The sequence below is a fragment of the Pantherophis guttatus genome, chromosome 1, assembly GCF_059756535.1.
Source record: "Pantherophis guttatus breed Tessera chromosome 1, ASM5975653v1, whole genome shotgun sequence".
Classification (NCBI taxonomy): Eukaryota; Metazoa; Chordata; class Lepidosauria; order Squamata; family Colubridae; genus Pantherophis; species Pantherophis guttatus.
In genome coordinates, this window is record NC_142063.1 from 348,148,077 (window position 1) to 348,175,034 (window position 26,958).

General features: G+C 50.9%; 1 protein-coding gene across 2 annotated transcripts in view; it reads left to right on the top strand.

Annotated features, from left to right (window-relative positions):
* Positions 1 to 26,109, top strand: part of PHF12 (PHD finger protein 12) — a 51,928-nt gene extending 25,819 nt beyond the window's left edge. The window contains exons 3-15 of one of the 2 annotated variants that reach the window (XM_060685120.2): positions 1,852 to 1,924; positions 6,214 to 6,607; positions 7,555 to 7,675; positions 9,150 to 9,282; positions 9,390 to 9,554; positions 11,046 to 11,210; positions 13,098 to 13,854; positions 15,719 to 15,838; positions 18,970 to 19,113; positions 20,503 to 20,601; positions 20,884 to 20,966; positions 21,157 to 21,295; positions 24,711 to 26,109. In XM_060685120.2, coding sequence (XP_060541103.2) covers positions 1,852 to 1,924; positions 6,214 to 6,607; positions 7,555 to 7,675; positions 9,150 to 9,282; positions 9,390 to 9,554; positions 11,046 to 11,210; positions 13,098 to 13,854; positions 15,719 to 15,838; positions 18,970 to 19,113; positions 20,503 to 20,601; positions 20,884 to 20,966; positions 21,157 to 21,295; positions 24,711 to 25,063 — 2,746 coding nt within the window. In that variant the 3' untranslated portion in view covers positions 25,064 to 26,109. Of the gene's footprint in view, positions 1 to 1,851; positions 1,925 to 6,213; positions 6,608 to 7,554; positions 7,676 to 9,149; positions 9,283 to 9,389; positions 9,555 to 11,045; positions 11,211 to 13,097; positions 13,855 to 15,718; positions 15,839 to 18,966; positions 19,114 to 20,502; positions 20,602 to 20,883; positions 20,967 to 21,156; positions 21,296 to 24,710 lie in introns of both variants that reach the window. The other variant, XM_060685119.2, reaches the window with a different exon arrangement.
* The last annotated feature ends 849 nt before the right edge of the window (positions 26,110 to 26,958 follow it).

Here is a 26,958-nt window from a genome sequence, read left to right on the forward strand (position 1 = left end):
CTTGTCCTGCCTGCAGGTGCTTTGGAGAACAGGTTGACCCCCAACTCCTTTTTTGGGCAGCCCCTCAAATACTGGACTGCTGCTCTCATGTCCCCCCCAGTCCTTCTCTTCTCTAGACTGGCCAAACCCAAATCCTGCCACCGTTCTTCACCTATTTTATTCTCCAGGCCTTTAGTCATTTTTGTTGCTTTCTTTGCACTTTTTCCAAAGTCTCAACATCTTTTTTGCAACGTGGTGACTTACGACCAAAATTGAGCCCAAAATTTATGTTGCTAACTGAGAAATTTTGTAAGTTATGCTTTGCCCCATTTTACGACCGTTCTTGGCATAGTTGTTAAGTGGATCACAACTGGCTTCCCCTTTTACTTTGCTCATCAGAAGGTCACAAAATGGGATCACATGACCCCGGGACACTGCGACAGTCATAACTGTGAGTTATCTGCCGAGCATCCAAATGCAAATCACGTGACCATGGGGGATGCTGCAACGGTCATAAGTGTGAAAAGGGGTCAAAAGTCATTCTTTTCGTGGAGGGACTCCTGCTGTCTCCTTACTCTGCAAGGCTTGCTCTGGGCAAATCAGGGATGAGCAATGTCGGCCACCCTCGGAAGGGGCCGCAGTGTTGACCTTGGAATAAAACCATGGTGTTGGATGCCTTTGGTCACTAATAAGAGGTTTAAGGTGACCAGTCCCAGGGGGCACTTGTGATCACAGGGTGCTTGGGAGAGAACTCTGGGAAAGGAGCAAACCAGGTAGCAGCATCCTTCGGCAGTACAGAGAAAGGAGTCCAGGCCCTTGGAAGTTTCTGATAGGAGGAACAGTTTGGTGTAGTGGTTAAAGCACTGGACTAGAAAGCTGGAGACACTGAGTTCAAGTCCTGCCTTGGCCATGAAAGCCGGCTGGGTGACTTTGGGCCAATCACCAGGGGACAGTGAGTTCTAGTCCCGCCTTAGATACAAAAGCCAGTCAGGTGACTTTGGGCCAATCACCAGGAGATGGTGAGTTCTAGTCCCGCCTTAGGCATGAAAGCAAGCTGAGTGACTTTGGGCCAATCACCAGGAGAGGGTGAGTTCTAGTCCCGCCTTAGGCATGAAAGCTGCCTGTGTGACTTTGGGCCAATCACCAGGAGAGGGTGAGTTCTAGTCCCGCCTTAGGCATGAAAGCAAGCTGAGTGACTTTGGGCCAATCACCAGGAGAGGGTGAGTTCTAGTCCCGCCTTAGGCATGAAAGCTGCCTGTGTGACTTTGGGCCAATCACCAGGAGATGGTGAGTTCTACTCCCGCCTTAGGCATGAAAGCCAGCTGGGTGACTGGGCCAATCACCAGGAGAGGGTGAGTTCTAGTCCCGCCTTAGGCATGAAAGCTGCCTGTGTGACTTTGGGCCAATCACCAGGAGAGGGTGAGTTCTAGACCCGCCTTAGGCATGAAAGCCAGCTGGGTGACTTTGAGCTAACCACCAGGAGTCAGTGAGTTCTAGTTCTGTTGCTGGAGCCAATCCCTCCCTCTCAAGCCAGACCACCTCACAGGGTTGTTTTTGTGGAGAAAATAGGAGGAGGGGAGAGATGTTGGATATGTTTGGCACTTGAGTTATTTGTAGTAGTAATAATAATGATAATAAAGGCTGGATAATGAATAATTTAAAAAAAAAAAATAGCTGGGGAGAATTCCTCTCTCCCGGGCAAAAGAGGGCATTCCCGAACTACCCAGAGCTTGAGGATCCAAGCAGGACGCAGAAGCAGCCAGGCGGAAGGGCCCACTCTGCTCGTCACGACCTGTGTCTAATCTCAGCACAACCTTTGCGAAGGTTCCAGAACGTACACAACTCACTTGTGCTTTTTGTCTCCTCCCACAGCAACCCTCCGTTGAGCGAGGAGATGCTGCCTCCCGGGGAATGGATGTGCCATCGCTGCACCGTGCGCCGGAAGGTAAAGAGATTTTGGGCATCCGGATACACACACACACACACAATCTCTCTTTCCTCTCCTCTCCCTCTGGAAGAGGAAGAATGGCTCCCAACAGCTGTAAGGAAATAAGCCTAGAAAAAGCACAGCTGGTATTTTTGCAGCAGACAAAAAAAAAATCTCTTTGAAAGGACCACATCTTTTTCTTTCTTTTCTTCTTCTTTTTTTTTTTGCCCCTCATTCTTAAGGGGGAAAGTGTGTTACAAATAATAAGAAATTCTAGCAATTGCGCTTAGACTTATATGCCATTTCCTAGTGCTTTACAGCCCTCTCTCAGCTGTTTACGGACCCCGGCAATCTGGCTCCTCATTTTAGCAACCTCGGAAGGACCGAAGGCTGAGTCAACCTTCAGCTGATCAGGATCGAACTGCTGGCAGTTGGCAGAGTTAGCCTGCAATACTGCATTTTAACAATTGTGCCACCAGGGAAGTTGGGGGGAGAGGAAGGGAAGGGAAGGAAGGAAGTAGAAAAGGGAGGAAGAGAAAGAAAGCAGAAAAGGAGGGAAGGAAGGAATGAAGGAAGGAAAGGGGAAAAAGGGAAAGAAAAAAGGAAGGAAGGGGAAAAGGGAGAGGAAGGAAGGAAGGAGCAATAGCACTTAGACTTATATACTGCTTCAAAGTGCTTTGCAGCCCTCTCTAAGCAGTTTACAGAGGCAACCTGTTGCCCTCCCCCCCCCCAAATAATCTGGGTCCTCATTTTACCGACCTCTGAAGGATGGAAGGCTGAGTCAACCTGAGACAATCTTATAAATAAACTACAACACACACACACACACCAAGGAGTAACTTACTGGAGTAAGTGCAGCCTGGGAATAACCCCTTCCACGTTGTAGGTCGGCTGCAGGCGGCTTCCCTCAAGAAGGCCAGGCTCTCCGCCTCCTTGGGCCCATTGCAGCTGCGGGCGGGGCACGCTGGCACTGATCCACCAATGCTGGCACCGGCCTTTCCCCCTTTCCGGTGGGCGCTTCCCTTGCCAAGCCCCCGCTTCCTTCCCACAAGTTCAAAAAGCATGGAGTGGCCTCCTCTTGTTTCCATAGCAGCAGCGGCAGGAAAAGAATGAGGGGCGCCTCGTGGGCTCCTGGGGAGGGGGGATACGCGGGGGGGCGGGTGAGGGGAACACTTGGGCTGGGCTCCAACGTGTCAGCGGAGGGGCCGAATGCAAATAGTCCCTCCCCCAGCCTGAAGGGAAAGCAACACAGCCAGCCAGCAGAGCCTGCTACAAGTGGAGATGGCCAAAGGTTTCCTCCCAGTCCTGGGACCCCTGGCACCTGGGAGGCACCGTTTCCGGCTTCCTGCTGCTGTTCCAATTTAGTCTCCAGAGTAGATTCTTTCTTTCCTCCCTCCCTCCCTCCCTCCCTCCCTCCCTCTCTCTCTCTCTCTCTCTCTCTCTCTCTCTCTCTTTCTCTTCACCTGGTTCCTTTCTCTATCTGTCTGTTCACTTTATCTCTCTCTGTCTGTCTTTCTCTAGAAATCATCTGTCTGTCTTCACCTGGTCTCGCTGTCTCTGTATCAGATCTATCTATATCTTCTTTTGGTCTATATATATGTGTGTGTGTAGACTATATATATATACATTATTTGTCTCTTTTTACCTAGTCTGTCTCTATTCAGTCCATCATGTCTGTCTGTCTGTCTGTCTGTCTACCTACCTACCTACCTACCTACCTACCTAATCTATCTATCTATCTATCTATCTATCTATCTATCTATCTATCTATCTATCTATCTATCATTTATCTATCTATCTATCTATCTATCTATCTATCTATCTATCTATCTATCTATCTATCTATCTATCTATCTATCTATCGTATCTACCTACCCACCCACTCTCTCTCTGTGTATAGTCTGTCTATGTTCACCTAGTCCCGTGATGGCGAACCTATGGCACGCATGCCACAGGTGGCACCCAGAGCCATATCGGTGGGCACACGAGCATTGCCCATTGCTCAGCTCCGACACGAATGCACCAGCTGATTTTTGGGGCTTCCGGGCCCACTGGAAGTTGGGAAACGGGTCGTTTCCGGCCTCCGGAGGGCCTCCATGGGGGTGGGGAAGGCCGTTTTCGCCCTCCCCAGGCTCCAAGAAAGCCTCCAAGAAAATGGGCCTGCCAGGCCCACCGTGCCATCGCGTGCCAAAAGCATAAGGAGTGGGGAGGGTGGCACGCGCATGCATGGGGGGGGGCGCATTGAATTATGGGGTGTGGGCATGCATGCATGTGTCCCCCCTGCTCTCCCCCCACTTTTGGCACGTTAGCCATCACTGACCTAGTCTATCTCTCTATTCATTTGATCCATCCATCACCCATCCATCTACCTACCTACCTACCCTTGGTCTCTCTCTTTCTCTCTCTCTATCTATAGTCTATCTATCTTCACCTGGTCTATTTTTCTCTGTCTATATTCATTTCATCCATCCATCCAAATGAGGAATCGCCTGCCTTCCTCCTAGAGGGACTTGACACACACACACACACACACACACACACACACACACACACACACACACGCCTGGTGTTCCCTCTTGAATCAAAGAGCCCCTTGTTTGGCCTTCCTCCTGTTCCACCTTCCCCGGCCTGAGGACCCGCTGGCCTTCTCTGAGAGACGAGGCTGTGTGGGGTTAGAACAAGTTGCGCCAATACCTGCCTGGAAGCGAGTAAGGCTGTTGGGTTCCATCAGCCCTTCCTTCCTTCCTTCCTTCCTTCCTTCCTTCCTTCCTTCCTTCCTTCCTTCCTTCCTTCCTTCCTTCCTTCCTTCTTCACCTTCACCGTCTTTTCTCCATCTGGAACCCTTCCTGCTTTGCATCCTGAAAAGGGGCTGGTAGAATCTGGGGAAGGTCTTGGTTAATCCCTGGAATATGAGACACACACACACACACACACACACACACACACACACACACAGTCCATTGTGTGATTGTGACACTCATTATAGCCCCCACACCCTCACACACAAATCATTCGTTTCAACCCCTGAGCTGCAAATATTCTCCTTTATTGCTGGTTTCAAACTGCCCAGCCAGTACTCGACTACCAGGCAGTGTAGGTAATCCTCGACTTAAACTACCCAAAATGTCTGTTGTTAAGCAAGGCGGTTGTTAAGTCAGCTTTTGCCCCATTCTGCAACCTTTTTACGATGGTTGTTAAGCGGATCCCTCCGGGTGTTAAGGGAAATCACACAGTTGTCAGGCAGATCTGGCTTCCTCCATTGACTTCGCTCGTCAGAAGCCACCTGAGAAGGGTCCGGGGTGTGTGTGTGTCACATGACCCTGGGACGCGGCAACCATCAATTAATCAATCAATCAATCAAATAGATAAATCTGTTGACCAGTGCCTGAATTTTGATCACCTGACTGAGGGAACTCAACAAGTGTGTGAAAATTGGTTCTAAAGTTACTTCTTTTTTTTCTTTTTTTTTCAGGGCCACTGTGACTTCAAACGGTCACTAAGCAAATGGTTATAAGTTGAAGTAGTCCTATACAGGTAGTCCTCGACTTACAACAGTTCATTTAGTGACCGTTCAAAGTTGCCACTGAAAAAAATCAATTTATGTCCATTTTTCAGACTTACGACCGTTGCAGCCTCCCCGGGGTTAGGTGATCAAAATTCTGATGCTTGGCAACTGACTCATCTTTATGACGGTTGCAATGTTCCCCAGGGTCACGTGATCCCCTTTTGCGACCTTCTGACAAGCAAAGACCATGGGGAAGCCAGGTTTCACTTAACAAACACGTGACTAATGTAACAACTGCTGTGATTCACTTAATAACGGTGGCAAGAAAGGTCGTAAAAAATGAGCAAAAGTCACTTTAAAACTGTCTTGCTTAGCAAAGGAAAAATTAGGCTGAATTGTAGTCATATGTCAAGGACTACCTGTGTCCACAGAAAAACTGTCACCAAACAGCCCCCACAGTGACTTTTTTGGGGTTCTGGGGAGAGATATTTTCTGTCTCTGTCTCTTTCTCTCTCCCTCTATTTTTCCTCTTTCTCTCTCTTTTTCTCTCTGTCTCTTGCTCTCTTTCTCGCTCTGTCTCTCTTTCTCTTCCTTTTGCTCTCTGTCTTTCTCTCCCCCCCTCTGTTGCTCTCTCTCTTTTCTTTCCCTCTCTTTCTCTTTTTTCTTTCTCTCTCTCTCTGTTGCTCTCTCTTTTTTCTTCCCCCCCCTCTCCAATACACACACACACACACACACACACACACACACACAGAGTGCCGAGGGGCTTCCCCGGGAAGACTGACCGCTGCTTTGTGCCTTGCAGAAGAGAGAGCAGAAGAAGGAACTCGGTCACATGAATGGCTTGGTTGACAAATCCGGCAAGAGGACCTCGTCTCCCACCAGCGATGCCGACTACTTGGACCGGGCGGGCGGTGGGAGCCTCCGGACCCTTCCCCACTCCCGGCTCTTGGAGCGCAGAGCGAGCCGGCCCGGCACCCCGACCTCCAACACCAGCACAGACACCCCCAACTCGGAGCAGAACGACGTGGACGAGGACATAATCGACGTGGACGATGACTCGGCCCCCGGGGCGGAAGCCGAGGGTGGGCAGCCCCACCTGAAGCGACCCTTCGAGCTGCTCATCGCGGCCGCCATGGAAAGGAACCCCACCCAGTTCCAGCTGCCCAATGAGCTCACCTGCACTACGGCCTTGCCAGGTGAGGGAGCGGCAGCACCGCCCGGCGGCCTGAGGTGTAGCGGCTCCTTGCAAGGGGCTGGGCAGAGACCAGAGGAACATCCTGGGGGGCTCCTGCTTGGCTTCCAGCATTGCCCGGACCAGGAACATGGGTCCGGTGGTTGAGCCAAGCAGGGCGGTCTTGTTCTTGAGGAGTGTTGAGGAACAATGGCCCCCTTTACGAGCTATGGACTTCTTGCTGGCTCAGGAATTCTGGGAGTTGAAGTCCACAGGTGATAAAGGGGGGCCATCATTGCCCACCCCTGCACTTGAGGGTGGGCAGGCACAGATTTCCCCCTTCGGATCCCCAGTATCTGCCTAGCCTTATCTGTCTGTCTGTCTGTCTGTCTATCATCTGTCATCTATATGTCTATCAAGATCTGTATCTCTGTATCAGCCTGTCTATCATCCATCCCATCTATCTGTCCATCTATGTCTGTCTCTGCCTGCCTACCTATATATTATCCATCCATCTATCTCTGTCTATGTTGCTTGTGTGTATCAAATTTAGAGATCTTATCTATCATCTATCATCCCCCGGGTGGATGTATGTTTATATGTCTCAAATTTAGGGATCTATCTGTCATCTATACATTCTGTGTCAGCTCTGTGCTTTTCTGGAACGCTGACACTCTGTGTCTGTGTGTGTGTGTGTGTGTGTGTATTTGTGTGTATCAAGTTTAGGGATCTATCTCTATATCTCCTCCCTGTGTGTATCAAATTTAAAGAGCCATAGATATATCATCAACCTACATACCTATCATCTATTTATTTCTGTCTGCTTGTGTGCATCACATTTAGAGATCTATCACCTGTCATCTATTCTGTCTCTGTGTGTGTGTGCGTGTGTGCGTGCATTTGTGCTGTATCAAATTTAGAGACCACCCATCCCACCCCCAGAGCGACTCACTTCCTGTTCTGCCCTGCCAGGTACTAGTAAGCGAAGAAGAAAGGAAGAGACCTCCGGGAAGAATGTCAAGAAAGCACAGCATGAGCTGGACCACAATGGTTTGGTTCCCCTGCCAGTGAAAGTCTGCTTCACCTGCAGCAGGTACCGGCTGGGCTTGGGCCGGGGGTCTTATATCTGCACCTGGGAACAGGGGGTGTTCTCCGTTTCAGGAGCTCAGCAGCACTGCACGTACCCCCACACGCCCTCTTTCCAATACCTTTAAACCTCCCTCCCTCCCATCCCAAGCGATGCCCTGCCTTCACCTGAGCTTAAGGTTCCCTCCTCGCTGGCCTGGCCCCTCCAGGAAAGAACCCACCTGGAACTAAGACTAAGGAGAAATTTCCTGACAGGGAGAAGAACCAGTCAGTGGAATGGCTTTCCCCCAGAAGTTGTGGGCCCCCGGTGCTCTCTGGACACAGTTGTTTTCCTGCAGATGTTTTGTTACCTAAACTAGGTAACACCATCGATACTAGCACTCATGATACTAGCTAGTCATGAAACATCTGCAAGAAAACAACCAAGCTCGGAGAGCACCAAGGACTCCTCATTTCAAGCTTAAGACACAAATATTCTCCTTTATCAGGAAGTTGTGGCTGCTCCATCACTGAAGGTTTTTGAAGAAGAGACTAGAGAAACATTTGTCTGGAAAGGTGTAAGGCAGGGGTGAAATGCTTCCGGTTCAGACCGGATCGCCCGATCCGGTAGCGATGGAGGCGGGTGGTTCGGAGAACCAGTAGCAAAAATCCCTGCCGGCCCCCCCCCCCATGCCCAGCTGAGCCACACAATCATCAGAGGCTTTTTCTTTTTCTTTTTTTTTTCTTTTAAAAGCATTTTTTCTACAAGCTCTTCGGCCAAAAAAATGCTTTTAAAAGTAAAAAAAAAAAAAAAGCCTCTGATGATCGTGCGACTCAGCTGGGATCGTCAAAGGGATCGTCAGCTGAGTTGCCTAATCAGCAGAGGCTTTTTTTTTTCTTTTTAATGCCTCTGACTATCCAAGCTGAGTTGCCTGATTGGCAGAGGCTTTTAAAAGGAAAAAAAGCCTCTGCCGATCAGGCAACTCAGCTGGGATCGTCAGAGCCTTTTGAAAGCATTTTTTCTACCACCTCTTCGCCGAAGAGGTGGTAGAAAAAATGGTTTTAAAAGAAAAAAAAAATGGTAACGCCCACCCAGTCACATTACCCCCACCCCCCACCAAGCCATGCCCACAGAACCAGTAGAAACAAATTTTAGATTTCACCACTGGTGTAAGGCCTCCTGCTTGAGCAGTGGATGAGAATAGAAGACCTCCGAGGTCCTTTCCTTCGGAATCCTCTGGTGGAATGCCTCTCCTTCTGCTTCCCCACGATTGGGGAAGTCCCAAGTGAAGTTCCTTCTGACGTTACCAGAGGAGCTTGCCACAGGGTTGAGGTCCAGTTCCCATCAGCCCCTGTCTCCCAGATGAACAGGAGGTCACAGGGAAGCGTGAGAATGATGAACAGGGAAGCGTGAGTGACCACCGGAACAGGCCAAGCATAAGAGGACGTCCCCCCTCTTCTACGTTCCCCACGGAGTAAGGATTCCTGGTATTCTTTTCCAGGAGCTGCCGAGTGGCCCCTCTGATCCAGTGTGACTACTGCCCTCTACTCTTTCACATGGACTGCCTGGAGCCCCCCCTGACGGCCATGCCGCTGGGCAGGTGGATGTGCCCCAATCACATTGAGCATGTGGTGGTAAGCCAGGGTCTCGCCTCGTGGTCGGGGGGGGGGGCTGCGGGGGGAGAGGGTTGCGGGGGAGCAATGGCCGGCCGGTTTCCCTTAGGCCGCTCCGTCTCTTTCAGCTGAACCAGAAGAACATGACGCTGAGCAACCGGTGTCAGGTGTTCGACCGCTTCCAGGACACCATCTCGCAGCACGCGGTGAAGGTGGATTTCTTGAACCGGATCCACAAGAAGCACCCACCCAACCGCCGAGTGGTCCAGTCGGGGAAGAGGAAGGGTCTGAAGGTAGGAAACCCCCATGTCAGGCTTGTCCCAGCTTGCACCTTTAGGGAAGAAAGACCCTCGACTCCCATTTGCAGCGAAAGGTATACTTTTACTAAAGCTAATTGGTTTGCAGCATAGGAAAGCCAGATCTGAAGATTCCCACGCAAGGCCAGGTTAAAGAGAGACCGGACAACCCTTCGTCTGAAATTTCTCTGAGCGGGGGGGGGGGGGGGGGGGGGGTTGGACTAGAAGACCTTGAAGGTCCCCTCCAACTCGTTCATTCTGTTCCTTTCCCCCTTGTTTCACGCCTTCCTCCCTGGTCATCTTTCTAGTGTCCAATCAAGTTCAAATGAGTTGTTTTGGTAATAGTAAAGGAGAATATTTGTAGCTCAAGGTTTGACATGAGGGGTCCTTGGTGCTCTCCGAACTGGCTGGCCTTTCTTGCTGACGTTTCATGACCCAAACTAGGGAACATCATCAGTGCTAGTACTGGATTGGAATACCCCAATCAAGAAACTGCCAAAGAAGCCAACAGCAAATAGCCCAACCAAAGAATCTCTCGGACCACCAGCGCTGACTGGGCAAGCTCTACCAGAGTATAAACGGACAGCAAACCACACTCCTTACTAGCACTGATGATGTTACCTAGTTGGGTCATGAAATGCCTGCAAGAAAAATAAGCTCAGAGAGCGCCAAGGACCTCGCAATCCTCCTCCTCCAACCCCACTCCTTACTAGCACTGATGATGTTCCCTAGATGGGTCATGAAACGTCTTCAAGAAAACGAGCAAGCTCAGAGAGAGGACCCTCATGTTGTTTTCTGAGGTCTGTCTGGCACCTCTTTTGAGATATCCGGAGGGCTCTTGGGTTGGTTTCGTTTTTCTATCATCCCCTCCCCCTCCCTACTGCTCCCCTCCCCCTCCCCCCCATGTTTTATGGCAGGCTGCCCTCAAGGCTGAAACTATGAGGTGGCACCCCGCGTTGGGTGATCCCAGCAATCCTTGCAGGCTGACTTGCAATGCCCTGGTTCTGCCAGGAGATGGCAGCCTTGCCGCTCGGAAGGGCACTGTCAGGTGTGCTTCCTTCAAAGTCCAGGAAAGAATGACCCAAACTCCATGATTTATAGAGAAAGGTACTTTTACTAGGAAATGAAGTGAACGCAACCCAGGAAAGCTGAAATTAAAGGCAATAAGCGCGAAAATTGCATATAGAAAGCGTCCCCTCCCACTGTCCATCGTAAATCATCCAATCCAAAGGTCTCCCAGGGGTCAGGTGGAAGCACACGTCTGCCAGCGTCATCAATCAGGAATGCCACGACGGTTGACCCTACAGCAGCTTCAAAGATTCAGTTTCATTTCTTCCAAAGTCCTCCAGCACGCTTCCCCCCCGCCCCCGGCCCCCTAGCTCTCCCCCCTCCCGTTTCTTATGGCAGCCAAAGCAGTAAAAGTGGAGGCTGACAGGCATCCTCCGATGGCTGTGCCAACTTCTCTCCTCCGCTTCTCTTTGCCCGCAGGTCCCAGAGGCCATCAAGTCCCAGTATCGGATCCCACCAGCATTAATGGCGCCCGCGGCCATCCGGGACGGGGAGCTGATTTGCAATGGCTTTTCCGAGGGGTCTTTGCAGAAGCCCCCTGGCAGCCCCTCCCAGCACTTAGCCGCCCAGTCGGAACAGCAAGAGGTAAAACGGCTAGCAAGCCACGTGTTGTTGCAGATTGGGGGCGGGATGGGTCGCCCTCCTGCCAGGCTGCATCAGACGCCCCCCCTGTCTGGGTCTCAGAGCTGGGGCAACAGAGCAAGCTGAGTCCTCCCAGCACCCTCAGAAAATCAGTGGGGCCAGTCTCCTTCCCTCGACGGACGGTCGATGGGGGGTCGACCCCTATCATCACCTCTGCCCCAGGGAGTTTCCTTAGTCGGCTTTGAGGGACTGCTAGAAGAGCAAAAGGGAACCATGGAGTGGGTTTGGAATGTAGATGGTCCTCGACGTACGACCGCAATCGAGCCCAGCGTTTCCACTGCTAAGCAAGACAGTGGATAGGAGAGCTTTGCCCCGTTTTACGACCTTTGTCGACACGGCTGTTAAGCGAATCTCTGCCGTTGTTAAGTTAGCCACACGGTTGTTAAGTGGCTTCCCCATTGACTCTGTTCAGTCACAAAATTAGGAGCCTGAGTGGCGTAGGAGGCTAATGCCTCCTAAGGCAGCATTTAACATCCAGCTGCCTGCAATTACTGCTGGTTCGAATCTCACCAGGCTCAAGGTTGACTCAGCCTTCCATCCTTTCTAAGGTAGGTAAATTGAGGACCCAGTTTGTGGGGGCAATAAACTGACTTTGTATAAATATACAAAAGAATGAAGGCTATTGCTTAGCGCATTGTAAGCCGCCTTGAGTCTCCGGAGAAGGGCGGCATATAAATCAAATTTTTTAAAAAAAGAGGAGGGGGGGAATCACGTAATCCTGGGACCGTCATAAGTACATGCCAGTGGCCAATTTTTGGGGGGGTTTTCATCATGTGACCAATTTTGTGACCAGATTTCGATCATTGTGACCAATTTTGACCGTGTGACTTTACAGCTGGTCGTAAGTGTGAAAACAGGTTGTAAGTCGCCTTTTTCACTGCTGCTGTAACTTCGGACGGTCACTGAATGAATGGTTGTAAGTCGGTTGTAATAAGAAATGAAGGGCCAGCATTTTAAAACAGATTTCAAAGGGCCGGTGAGTCAAAATAGCTTTTTGCTTGGTGCAAAAACTTCCCAGAAGAGGAAACGCCACATTCAGAGACAGTTTGTGGCAGCTCTGGCCACAGGAGGGGACCCTGGTCAGAGGGAAACGCCTTCCGATTTCATGGCCGTTTGGCAGATGCCAGCAGGGCTCCTCATTTAGTGACTCCTGTTTTGGGAAGAGGGTGAGAGCTCTCTCCCAGGAAGGAACTCCTGCTTGAATCCAGACACACCTCCCTCCGCTGCTTCTGGAGGCCGAGGGACGCAGAGTTCCTGGACTATAGCAACACCGCTTAAGACACGAAGTGCTTGACTTGCAACAATTCATTTAGTGACCGTTCGAAGTTACAACGGCCCTGCAAATAGTGAATTAGGATTTTTTTTCACACAATCGGTGCGGCATCCCTGCGGTCACATGATCAAAACTCAGGACGCCCGGCCACTGGCTCGTATTTACGACGGTCGCGGCGTCCCAGGGTCACATGATCCCCCCCTTTTGTGGCCTTCTGGAAAGCAAAGTCAACGGGGAAACCAGGTTCACTTAAGAACCCCGTTACTAACTTCGCAGCTGCAGGGATTCGCAACAACTGCGGTGAAAAAGGTCGCGAGACGGGGCAAAATTCACCGCCTCGTTTAGTGACGGAAACATTGGGCTCAATTGTCATCATAAGTCGAGGACTGCCTGTGTACCGCCCCGTGGCGTTTTACAGCTCCCTCTGGTCGGTTTGCAACACCAGACAAGCCCCATCAACAAACGGCCGGACCGAAGTGGGGGCAGCAAGGCTGGGCAGAGCTGACCGTCGACCCTCCTTCCTGACCTCTGACCTGTGGCCGTCCTTTCTGTTTCAGTGGCTGTGTAGCATCGTGGCCCTGCAGTGCAGCATCCTCAAACACTTATCGGCCAAGCAGGCCCCTTTTTCCTGGGACCCGGAGCAGGTGGAGAAAGGGGACATCAAGCCGGTGCTGGCGGCTGACGGCTCCCTCGCCAGTCCGTACCAGGCGACGGACAAGCCCAACGCTCCCCCTCCCAGTTGCACCTCGGGGCTCATCCCTCAGAACTCCTTGCAGGACGAGACCCCCTACCCTTCCTCCGCAGACTGGCCCAAGAAACCTTCCCCCTGCGGGACGTCGAACGGCCTTGGCGCCGCAGAGGTGAAGATCAACGGCCCCAGCTTCTACGGCGAGGCCTCCGTGCCCGCTTCGCCCAGGCTGACCGGGCAGGGCGGGTCCTTGTCTCACCGGCAGCAGCCCTGGCCAAGACCCACCACTCCTCCGGCGGCTTGCGGGCTCCTCAACCACGTGGCTGGCGCCATCGTGAAAACGGAGAACGCCGCAGGACCTGTCTCGTGCCCCCACAAGGTCGCCGTGCCCGTCACCACCCTGCTGGCCTCGCTCCCCAGTTCTTGCTTCAGCCTGGAAGCTGCCACGGCGTGGCCACAGAAGAACACTCAGGCGCCGATCGGGCCTCTGCTAGCTACAGATCTGGGCGCAGCGGACTCCCCTGTCTCTGCCACATGGGCACTCACGCCTCACCCAGCGGCTGTAGGGGAAGGAGGCTCTGCCGTAGCCCCCGCCCATGGTTTTTGTTCGTCAGCCCCACCTCCAGGTGAGTAAAGAGGTGACTGGGGGGAGCTCTGGGCATTTGCCCCCCCCCGCCAGAAATCCTGAGTAAAAGCCCCTCTGTTTCCAAAGGCAAGGTTTTTTTTTAAAAAAAAACTCTTTTAAGAAGAGACTGGATGGCCATTTGTCTGGAATGTTGTAGGGCGCAGGGGACCTTGGAGGTCATCTAGCCCAACCCCCTGCTCAAGCGTGAAACCCTATGTTAAGGATATTGGTGTTGTGTTACCAACCAGCAGAGTAAATGCACAAGGAAACGTTGCTGAGAGCGATGAATAAGAGATATGCAAACTGGTTTATCAAAAGCTTACTTTATAGTAGAAAAAAACAGTCTCATAGTCTTTAAACAAATTCCAAGTCTTTGCCAGTTAAATCAGTCCGGTAGTTACAGATATCTTCTTACCCAACAAACAGTAGTTGGTTAGAATAACAAACTCACTCTGGTTCACAAACCAGGATGGTTGCAGATCCATCCAACGATGATTAGCAGATAGCAACTCCTCATTATGGCAGCATATCATAGCAGCTTCATCATCAACGGCAGCATATCATAGCAGCAACTGAACACGTTACAATACCTTGCTTAAATACTCTCACAACCAGTCATTACCTAATTACAGCATGACTCAGCATTAAAGCCTTAAAATTACACAATAGATATTCATATTAAAGTCACAGAACACATATATTGCCTGGACAACTTGTTAGGCTCAAACCATATCCTAACACCCTACATTAGAGATGTCCAACCTTGGAACTTGAGGACCGGTGGACTTCAACTCTCATGCTGTCTGGGGAATTCTGGGAGTTGAAGTCCACCAGTCTTAAAAGTTCCAAGGTTGGACACCCCTGATAATAGGGTCTCAATAGGGGTCAATAGGCTGATTCTGTAAACCGCTTAGAGAGGGCTGCAAAGCACTGTGAAGCGGTATATAAGTCTTAAGTGCTGTTGCTATTTCATTGTAGTAGCTTGGTTATAAAAATATAAATAACAAGTGAGAACCATCAACCAATGGAACGGCTTCCCTTCAGAAGTTATGGGAGCTTCATCACTGGAAGCTTTCAAGATTAGACTGGAGTGCCATCTGTCAGAAATGGTGTAGGGCCTTGATTTGATTTGATTTAATTTAATTTAATTTATCACATTTCTATGCCGCCCAACTCCCAAGGGACTCCCACAGGTGGCACGAGGAGCCATGTCGCCTGGCACACCAGCTCAGGTCCAGCATGTGCATGCTGATTTTCGGGCCTTCTGGGCCCATCAGAAGTAGGAAAACAGCCAGTTTCCTGCCTCCAGAGGATTTGGGGGGTGGGGAAAGCCTGTTTTTCTTTCTCACCTGACTCCAAATCCTCTCTATGCATCTGGGGAGGGTGAAAACAGCCTTCCCCACCCCCTCGGAGGTCTGAAACAGCCCAGTTCCCAATTTCCATTTGGACAGGAAGTGACTTTTTTGCTGTCCCCAGCCTCCAGAGCCTCTCTGGGCCTCTGAGCGGGTGGGGAAGGCTGTTTTCGCCCTCCCCAGATGCATAGAGAGGATCTGGAGCCAGAAAGAAAAACAGGCCTACCAGGCCATTGTGTGCCAGGAGTGGGGGGGAGGGGGGTCACACGCGCATGCACGGGGCAGGGCGCAGAGAATTATGGGTGTGGGCACGCACGCACGTGAACCTCCCCCGCCCCCCCCCCCTTACTGGCACGCGATGGCAAAATGGTTAGCCATCACTGGTGTAGGGCCTCCTGGTTGGGTGGAGGGGTTGGACTAGATGACCTACAAGGTCCAGATTTAGCAGTCTACCCAGATCTGGGAGATGTAACGATATCATGACCTAACTATTTGCTTTCCTCTCGTCTCCAGATGGAAAGGTCAGCCCAAGCCCCCTTCCTGCTTTAGCGACCCCTTCCTCGCTCCCTTCCAATTCTTCGGCCGCAGTGGACGTCGCGGGACCCGTGAAGGCATTAATAGACGGCAGCGGAGGTGAGGGTCCTTTGCGAAGGTCTCGTTTTTCCTGCAGGAGGGCAAGTGCTTTTCAGCTGGTCGTGCTGATGTGATTCTTGCACTGTCTACGGAGCTGCTCCATCCCCCCGGCCATGGTTGTCCCAAAGGTGCTTTTTTTCCAAGAGGCAACTGGGCTTTCTGGTTTTTCCTTGAAGACATTTCGCGTCTCATCCTTCAGCTCTGCCTGTATGGTGGAGAACGGAAGGATTTATACTCCTTACAGAAAGCGGGTCATTTGCATTGTTTTAGTGAGTCATTGAGGCCATAAAATGCAGTACAACGCAGTGAGTCGTGCAGATCTGTACATTGGGGAAACAAAACAACCACTTCCTAGGCGCAGCCTAGGAGAACAAGCCCATCAGGAATAGATTCAGCACTTCCATCTGCCTTTGAAAGACAAAAGGCCCCTCTTTTGAAGACAGGAAAGTCCATATTTTGGGCAGACAGGACGGCTGGTTTGAAAGAGGGATCAAAGAGCCTTTATTAGGACTTATTTAGTGGCGAAACTGGCGGCAAAATGTTCGCATTCTTCCGCACTTATTGCATCTGCTGATTCGTGCCCAGCCGCCCTATTTAGGGTGGCTCGTTCCCTCCTTAATGCAGGGGGAGTGGAGGATCCCTTGCAGGGTAGAGCTGAGGAGTTTGTGCAGTTTCTGTCAGATAAAGTCGCTCAGATTCGGATGGACCTGGACTCTGATTGGGCAATTCCAACCGAGATGACGGGCGGATCTTAGTCCTATTGTGTGGGATGAATTTGAGCCTGTGACTCCTGAGGAAGTGGACAAGGCTGTAGGAGTGATGAGTTCCTCCACTTGTTTGTTGGACCCGTGCCCCTCCTGGCTGTTTCAGCCAGCAGGGAGGTGACACGAGGCTGGCTCCAGGCTTTAGTTAACGCGTCCTTGAGGGAAGGGGCCTTCCCGCAACCATTAAAGGAAGCGGTTGTAAGACCCCTCCTCAAGAAGCCTTCCCTGGACCCAGCAGAATTAAAGAACTTTCGTCCAGTCTCCAACCTACTCTTTGTGGGAAAGGTTGTAGAGAAAGTGGTGGCACTTCAGCTCCTGCGGTCATTGGAGAGAACGGATTATCTAGATCCTTTCCAGTCTGGCTTCAGGCCTAGCTACAACACGGAAACTGCCTTGGTCACGCTGATGGATGATCTCTGGCAAGCCCGAGATGGGGGTCATTCCTCCATCTTGGTGCTACTTGACCTCTCAGCAGCTTTCGATACCATTGACCATGGTATCCTTCTGGGACGACTAAGGGAGCTGGGAGTGGGAGGCACCGTGTTACGGTGGTTCTCCTCCTATCTCTCTGGTCGGTCACAGTCGGTGCTGGTAGGAGGACAGAGGTCGACCCCAGGCCCCTCATTTGCGGGGTGCCTCAGGGCTTAGTCCTCTCTCCCCTCCTATTTAACATCTACATGAAGCCGCTGGGTGAGATCATCCGACGATACGGGGTGAGGTATCAGCAATATGCGGATGATACCCAGCTGTATATCTCTACCCCGTGTCAATTCAGTGATGCGGTGGATGTGATGTGCCAGTGCCTGGAGGCCGTGAGGGTTTGGATGGGAGTCAACAGGCTCAGACTTAACCCAGACAAGACCAAGTGGCTGTGGGTATTGCCTCCTAAAGACTATGTTGACTGTCCATCCTTGGTTCTGGGGAGGGGGAGAAATTGTCCCCCTCAGAACAGGCTCGCAATCTGGGTGTCGTCCTAGACTCACAGCTAAGACTGGAGCAACATCTGACAGCTGTGGCTAGGGGGACCTTTGCACAGGTTCGCCTGGTGCACCAATTGCGACCCTACTTGGATCAGGAGGCTCTCCTCACAGTCACTCATTCCCTTGTCACCTCATGGTTAGATTACTGCAACGGGCTCTACATGGGGCTACCCTTGAAAAGTGTTCGGAGACTACAGTTGGTCCAGAACGCAGCCACACGAGCTGTCGTGGGTGCACCTAGGTGCACCCACATTACACCAATTCTCCGTCAGCTGCACTGGCTCCCTATCAGTCTCAGTCACAATTCAAGGTGTTGATCATTACCTTTAAAGCCCTACATGGCTCAGGGCCAGGTTATCTTGGAGACCGCCTTCTGCCGCATAGCTCCCAGCGACCGGTAAGATCCCACAGAGTTGGTCTCCTCCGGGTCCCATCAGCTAAACAATGCCGGCTGGCGGCCCCACGGGGGAGGCCTTCTCTGTGGCTGCCCCAGCTCTCTGGAACCAGTTACCTCCTGAGGTCCGGACCATCCCCACCCTATTGGCCTTCCGGAAAGCAGTGAAGACCTGGCTCTTCCGGCAGGCCTGGGGCCGTTGATCTCGCTCTTGCGATCTGACGAGATCCGGCCATGAATGGTGTGAATGAGTTTTAATTGTTTTTAATGGTTTAACTTCTGATGTTTTATATATGGTTTTTAAATGCCTTGAGTCTTCGGAGAAAAGCGGCATACAAGTTGAACAAATAAAAATAAACTAAATAAATAAATATGTCCAAATTGAACAGCTCTCTCTCAATGGAGGGGGATGGAGGGATACGACGTCATCCATATTCAGTCTACAACACAGATCCTTTCAGCAGTTCCCAGAAGGCTCCACACCCATTTGCACAACTCAGGTGACCCTGAGGACAAGGGGCCTGAAGGACCCTCTAAAAGGACGCAAATGACCAGCTGTCTGCAAGGAGTGTAAATCCTTCCCTTTCCCACCATCCAGTCAGAGCTGAAGAAGCTCCTTGGATGTGAAGCAAAACATCTTCAAAGAAAAACCAGGAAGTCCAGTTGCCTCTTGGAAAACACACACACACACACACACACAGAGAGAGAGAGAGAGAGAGAGAGAGAGAGAGAGAGAGAAACAGAAACAGGTTGAAGGCTGGCAAAGGAAACAGATCATTCTCACACCCAGTTGTGCAGTCAAAGAGCTAGCCTGCCCACATCGTGGTTTCTTCCAAGGGTGGACAGGCTGTCCTTTTGGGCTAGACAGCCAGCAAGCTGTCTTGAGACGCCTTCTTGTGGCTCACGGTCCCTTTGGAGGCTCTTGGGTTGGCTCCTTGGCCCGGTCCAGGCGCTCAGCTGATCGACCCCCACCCCTTGCCTTTTCGTTAGCAGAGATCGAGATCGGGATGCTGGATGAGAAACTGATCAAGTTCCTGGCCTTGCAGAGGATACACCAGCTCTTCGCCTCCAAAGCCCAGCCAGCGGCCGACAGCGTGGGAAGCCCCCCGCCCAGTTCTGCCAGCAACCCTGCCGAAGGTAGTCCGTGCCGTCGGAATCTCGGCTTTTCCTGTTAGGATTGCTGCTCCAGCCGGGGGGGGGGAGATGGGGGGTCGACTTAAAAAAGAGAGTTGGGGGTTTGGCATCCTCTCGCATGGGCTCAGTTTCTACCCTCCCCCCAGTCTTTTGGCTTTCCTTGGTGCTCTCTCTCCCTCCCTCCCTCTCTTTCCCCCCTCCCCTCCCCCCCAGTCAAAATGCCAACTCCTCAGGGCCTGCTAGGTGCCCACCGCTACTCAGAGTAGATACCGAGTGGTACCTCGGCACTCATCCTTAATTGGTTCTGGGAGGCACAATGACTACCAAAAACAAGTACCAAACCAATTTACCGACATATTCTAGTTTGTGCGTTAAGTACCAAACAAAAGACGAGTAACGGGACAAAATTTTCCCGTCAAAACTTGTTGAGTACCAAATTCAAGGAGTTTCAAAGCAGCCGAGAACCAAGGTGTCCCCGTAATCTGAATTAAACCCTCATCGAAAGGTGTCAGTCTGTCCACACAGCAAAGGGGGCACCCCACTCCAATCTGAGGCCCGGGTGCTGCTCTTCTGCCCTCCTCGGAGGACAAGAGACCCCTTGGATGCCCCCCTGTTTTCTGATCGTTCTAGCATCGCCTTTGAACGTTGGTGCCCTGAAGCCCGAGGAGTCTAGATCGGAGTTCCCCAACCTTTCTGGGTTGGCAGCCCAGAGTGGGGGAGGGGAGGGAGAAAAGGGGGGATGTTTTTGTGGGAGGGGGAGGCAATTGTGTGTGCGTGTAGAAACACCCTTTGCTTGCACAAGTGTGGCCGTGTCTACGCGAGTGGAGCCCGCAAGCGCCCACAACGCTTGTAATGCTCGCACAAGTGGGGCTGTGCGTGTGCACACGTGCGTGCACACCAGCCATCTACTCACGCGGCCCAGTGGCCAAAACCTCACAGGTTGGGGAGCCCTGGTCTAGATAAGCAAGGGCCCACTCCAGTGGTGGGTTCGGCCCGGTTCGGCCAAGCCGGTAGCACTGACGATATGACGTCACCGAACCGGTTCTCTTTGTCCGGGAACTGGGCCCTCCCACCCGCCCCCGGCATTATTCCTACCTATATTTCTTCGAGTGAAGTGAGCATGTGCGCGGTGATCTCGCACGAAGCGCGTGCACGAAGAGAACCGGTAGTAAAGCCGCTTGGAACCCACCACTGGCCCTCTCCCTCCAGCAGACGGCTTTGGCTGAGCTTTTCACTGGCCCTAGAGCGCTCAGAAAGGAGTGGGAGGGTTAAGAAAAGGCCCACCCTAATTCTGCCCAGCGGCCATCAGAGAGAAAGAGGCATTTGGAACGGAGCGTCCGGTGCCTGGTATGGGAGGCGCCTGGCACCCAGGGCATCTTTCTGCCTTTGCAGGACAGAGGAAGGAGGTGCAGGCCCGGGCAGTCTTCTACCCACTCCTCGGCTCGGGCAGCGCTGTGAACATGTGCTACAGGACCCTCTACATCGGGACAGGCAAGGGCTGGTTTCTCTGCATGATCGACAGGTGTGGGGAGGAGGAGCAGGGGAGGAGCCCCTCCACTCTCGTTGCCCCTCGGCCGGCACTCCTGGGGCTTCCTCGGCCCCCCCATCGCTGGGAAAGTCACCCTCCGGGTAGCGGTTAAGACACGATTCACGTACAAGAAACGCAGAATGGAGGGACCCAAGGCCTGACCCGGCTCGCTCCCCGAGGCCTTCGGTAGTGGGAGCCCCCCTGGACTGCGGTTCTGACCCCTCCCCTCCTCCTTCGTTTGGCAGGAGCAGACATGGACGTGTGCCTTACAAACTACGGTCACTGCAACTACGTCTCGGGCAAACACGCCTGCATTTTCTACGATGAGGTGAGAGACGGAAGGAGGGCAGCGGGCCCACGCGGACACGGACGCTTTCTGCTTTTTCAGTGGGCAGGTGGGGGAAGTATCTGGGGGGAGGATGAGGAGACCCCCTCCTCTGGTTTGGTTTGGTTTTTCCTTTTTCTCTTCCCCCCCCCCCCGACCTCGGCCGTTTGGTACAACGGATTTTCTTCCCCAGAACACCAAACATTACGAACTGCTCAACTACAGCGAGCACGGCACCACGGTGGACAACGTCCTGTACTCGTGTGACTTCTCGGAGAAGGCGGCGTTCATCCCGCCCAGCAGCATGGTTGCCAAAGTGCAGAGCGTGATCAGTAAGTTCCCCAGGCCAGTTCCCTGGCGGCTGAGCAGTGTTTACACAAACACAGACACACACACACACACACACACACACACACACACACACATTGCCCAAAGGGGCTACTTGGAATCTTTTGATGTCTCCCTAAGCGACGCTGGCATGCTCTACATTGTGGGCGGCTTGCAAAGCAGAAACATTTTCCAATGGGGTTCCTGCATCGGTGGGCGCGTAGCTCATTAGTCCCGCTCAACGCCCAACCCGTCAGTTGGCTGGCTGCTGCGGGGCCCCTCCCTTTTTAGCAGAGGTGGGTTTTTCAGCAGGTTCTGACCAGTTCTGGAGAACTGGGAGCGGAAATTTTGAGTAGTTCGGAGAACCGGTAGTAAAAATTCTGACTGGCCCCGCCCCCATCTATTCTCTGCCTCCCAAAACCCAGCTGATAAGGGAGGGAATGGGGATTTTGCAGTATCCTTCCCCCAGGAGTGGGGAGGGAATGGGGATTTTGCAACATCCTTCCCCCAGGAGTGGGGAGGGAATGGGGATTTTGCAGTATCCTTCCCCTGGATTGGGGAAGGAATGGGGATTTTGCAGTAACCTTCCCCTGCCACGCCCACCAAGCCACACCTACCAAGCCACACCCACAGAACCGGTAGTAAAAGATTTTGAAACCCACCACTGCTTTTCAGAGTTTCAATATATGTAGTTCTCGATTTATGACCACAGCTGAGGAGAGGGAAGGAGGATTAGGAATGTTTACTGCCTGGAGTTACAGGTAGTCCTCAGCTTACAATCACAACTGAGCCCAACATTTCTGTTCCTAAGCAAGCCAGTGGTTAAGTGAGTTTTGCCCCATTTTGACGGCCTTCCTGGCCACGGTTGTTAAGTGAATCACGGCAGTGATTAAGTTAGTCACACGGTCGTTAAGTGAATCTGGCTTCCTCGTTGACTTTGCTTGGCAGAAGATCACAAAAGGGGATAACACGATCCCGGGATGCTTCGACCGTCAGAAATACGAGTCCATTGCCAAGCGCCCAAATTTTGATCACGTGAACGGGGGGGGGGATACTGCAACGGTCATAAGTGTGGAAAAAACGGTCCTAAAGTCCCTTTTTCCAGTGCCATTATAACTTTGAACGGTCGCTAAGCGAAAGGTTGTAAGTCGAGGACTCCCTGTGCCTGAAACCCTCCTCCTCCTCTTTGTGAGATGGCAGTTGCCCTTGCAGAAGAACCGGTGTGGGCGGAAGGCCTTAGTAACAAAATTGGTGGTCATCACAAAAAGCTCCTGGGCTCCTCCTCCCTTGTTGTTTTTTGTGTGGCCAAAGGGGTTGATTGATTGGTCGATCAAATTTATACGCCACCCATCCCACAGTATAAGTAGTTTGAGCTCTCAGCACCCGCCTTTTTATCTAAAAGATAATTTATATAATTTATCTTTTATCCCTCATTTATCTGAGATTGGGATAGGTTCTCCTGCTTGAGCAGAGGGCTGGACTAGAAGACCTCCAAGGTCCCTTCCAGCTCCTATTCTGACCTATCCTATCCTATCCCGCTCCTGCTCCTGCTCCTATTCCTACTCTATTCTGTCTTCTGTTCTGTTCTGTTCTATTCATTTCATTTCATTCCCTATTCCAGGGATGGCTAACCTTTTCTGGACCGAGTGCCCAAAGCGCCCAAATGTGCTCGCGGCCAAACCCCCCCAAATGCAATGCGTGCACGCCCCCTCCCTGGTGCATGCGCCCTGCCGCCCGTGCATGCGCACGCAGCCCCCCCCCGCACATGCGTACACGACTCCCCCGCACATGCCCCGCCCCCCGCACATGTGCGGCAGAGACTCAAAGACCGGCTGGCTGGTGGCACATGTGCAGCGGAGCTGAACTGGTGTGACGACTCGCATGCCCACAAAGAGGTTTGCCATCACGGCCCTATTCTATTCTATTCTATTCTATTCTATTCTATTCTATTCCATATTTTCTTTTCTTTTTTTTCCTATTCTTTTCTTTTCTATTCTATTCTATAATATTCTATAATATTCTATAGTATTCTATTAATTCTATTCTATTAATTCTATTCTATTCTATAATATTCTATTAATTCTATTCTATTCTATAATAATCTAGTCTATTCTATAATATTCTATTAATTCTATTCTATTCATTCTATTCTGTTCTATAATATTCTATTCTATTCTATTCATTCTATTCTATAATATTCTATAATATTCTATTCATTCTATTCTATAATATTCTATTCATTCTATTCTATTCTATAATATTCTATTCTATAATCTATTCTATTCATTCTATTCTATTCTATAATATTCTATAATATTCTGTTCATTCTATTCTATAATATTCTATTAATTCTATTCTATTCTATAATATTCTATTCTATAATCTATTCTATTCTATTCTATAATATTCTATAATATTCTATTAATTCTATTCTATAATATTCTATTAATTCTATTCTGTTCTATTAATTCTATATTATTCTATTCTATTCTATTCTATTCATTCTGTTCTATTCTAATTCTAATTCTATTCTATTATGTTTCTACACTACTCTTTTCCTATTCCTATTCTTATTCTATAAACGCGGTCTGCCCAGTCTTTGGAGATTTATGACTGAGGTGCCGCCATTATCCCAAGACCCAGAGAAGTGGGTCTCCTTAAGCCCTTGACCCCCATTCCCCCCACCTCACCCCAAGCCCCAGGGAAAACCCATCCCATAGTCTCAGGGCTAACCCTCCCCTGCCTCCCTCCTTGGTCTTGGTCCTTTATGGGCGTCTGTCTGCGGAGATGCTCCGGATATGTATGGGCATCTGTTTTTTCAAACTGTTTCCCAGAATTCTCTTCTTCCTCCTCCTCGTTATTCACTTAACAACTAACTTCATCACTTAATGACAGATTCACTTAATGACTAACCACTGTAGTGATTCGCTTAAGAACTGTGGCAAAAATCTTGTAAAATGGGGCGCAATTCACTCAGATGTCTTGCTTAGCAATGGAAGTGTTTATTTTATTATTTTGTCTTGTTTTTTATTTTGTTATTTTAATTTTTAATTTTATTTTCTCTTGTTTTTTATTTTATGTTATTTTAATTTTTAATTTTATTCTTTTGTCATGTTTTTTATTTTGTTATTTTAATTTAATTTTTTATTTTATGTTATTTTTTATTTTAATCTTTTATTTATTTATTTTTAATTTTATGTTATTTTTTTATTTATTTTGTTTTATTTTTTATTTTATTTATCATTTTATTATTTGTAAAATGTATTTGCCACCCATTGTACCTCCGGCTAATGTTGTGCTCCCTTGCGGCCATAAGTCGAGGACTCCCTGCAGTTAAAGGGTGGGGGAGGCCAAGCGGGAAAGTCCGGGGCGCCAGCGTCTGCCCCCTCAGCCTCCATCCTCTGCCTGTTCTCCCTGCAGAGCGCCACAAGAACCGGAAGCCGCCGGAGGAAGAGCCGCCGCCAGCGCCCAGCGAAGAGTCCCCCGCGATGCGTGCCCAGGCCCAGGGCCAGCCCCATCCGCCCTGCAGCTGCAGAGCCAGCAGCTCCAGCCTGATCGGGGGCAGTGGGGCAGGCTGGGAGGGCACAGCCCTCCTGCACCACGGCAGCTACATCAAGCTGGGCTGCCTGCAGTTCGTCTTCAGCATCACGGAGTTTGCAACCAAACCTCCCAAGGTGGACGCCTCGGCCTTAGCCCAAGAGACGGACTTGGAGGAGAAGCTGTCCCCCAGGGGCCACCAGGCTCCTGTGCTCCGGTCCAATTCAGTGCCATAGGAGCCGTGGGGCGGCCCGGGGAGGGGTGGGGAGGAGAAGCCCCTCCCCTCTTCGCCCCTTGGATCAGAGACGCCTGTTCGTTTGACACAACCCCCGACCACGTCTGTCCGCATTTCTTTTCCCTTTTTTTCCTACGTGGGGGCTGCAGACTTTGGATGCCCTTTGCATGAAAATGAAGAACTTTTAATTTTTTTTTTTAATTTTTTTTTTTTTTTTAATGGTTTGCTCAAGTTTTAGGGGCATTTGCACATATATTTGTACTATACATTTCATTTAAAAGACAAAAAGCGAAAAAAAAAAAAAGGAAAAAGGAAACTGCCACGCGCGGAGGCTATGCTGGGTGGAGGGGGGCAGCCGGGGGTCGTAACCCCGTGGCCAGCGCTCCCTCGCCGTTGTAAAATAATCAAAAACTTGTTCTATTTTGTGCCAGTGACAATAGTTTTTATATTGAAAAAAAAAAAAAAGAGAGAGAAATACAGTTTTCATACAGCAAAATCTATACAACTATCATTGTTTTATTTAATGTAAAGATGCGCTCTCCCCCACATGCCGGTTGGTTTTTTTTTCCCCTCCGTGCCCCCATCCTGTGCCTCTACCCCTCCTGCCCCCCACCCCTCCCCAGCCCTTCTGGGGCTGGGCTGGGCAGGGAGAGCCCAGGTCTCCTCCCCTGGCATCCTCCCCCCGCCCCCCAACAGCCTCCCATTTTCCGATGACGAGAAGTATTTTGGGCTCTGTGTAAATACATCGACTGATGGCATTTTTTTCAGTGTTTTTTAAAGCTGTGTACAGTGGTACATGTGGTATGACGTTGCCTCCGGTTGTCTTAATTGTAGCAAAGCGTTTTTTGTCGTAATCCTGTTTTTTCACCCTTCTGTTCCAATACTTTCCCCCACTCCACCCCCACCCCCACCCCACCTTCCACCCCCCAACCCCTCCATCCTGTTCTCTCAGCAGCTGAGTTCTAATGTACAGAAGTAATTGCTATGTTTTAGGCTTTACGGAAACTTTTTTCCTGTATTCTGTATATAAAACTACAAAATACGGCACTCGCTGGTGTCTGCCTGTCTGTCGAGACTCCCTATCAAAGGGCCACGAATCACTGCCACCCATCACCCACCCGTCAGATGGGATCGCTCCGGAGCACCCCTGCCCCACTCAGCCCTGGCTCCGTCACCATCTACCCCCTGGCATTCTTAGCGCCCAGATCTGGAGGGGATTCCGCTGTCTGTCCAGCGAGAGGGCTGGGTACTTCCACGCGACCCTTATTGACCACTGAAGATGGGACACCATGATGGAGTTTCCCTCAAGGGCATGTACACATTCCTTTCTTATGCCCAGGAACTCAAATGCTCTCCTCCTCCAGAGAGTGAGCCTGTTCCCAAGAAGCCGCCTGGCCAGAAGATCTTGGTTCCAAAGGGGCAACTCCAGGAGGACCCACATCTGTTTCTCCAGACCTAGAGTCCCTCAGCCTCATGGCACCAATTCTGATCCATCACCAAAGTCAAAAGTCCTGCACTGCTCCAGACTGGTACTTTGGTGGGGTTAGATATATCAGTGTTTCTCTGGGAGACACAACGCTGGGCCACCAAAACCTGGTAACAAGCCGGCTGGTGAACAGATGAATCCCTTCCCTGCACGGATAACGTTACCTAATTTGGTCATGAAACGTCTACAAGAAAACCACCAAGCTCAAGAGAGCACCAAGGATTTCCCAGAATTCGAATTGGTAGAATAGTTGTACTTCAGGCTTGACCTGTGGCATCCACAACTTCTGAAGGCAAGCTGTTCCACTAGTTCAGGGGTATCGAACTCAAGGCCTGGGAACTGGAGCCAGGCCACAGGGTGCTTAGATCTGGCCCGCAGGGCCACCCTGGAAACAGCGGACAGGCCTGTGA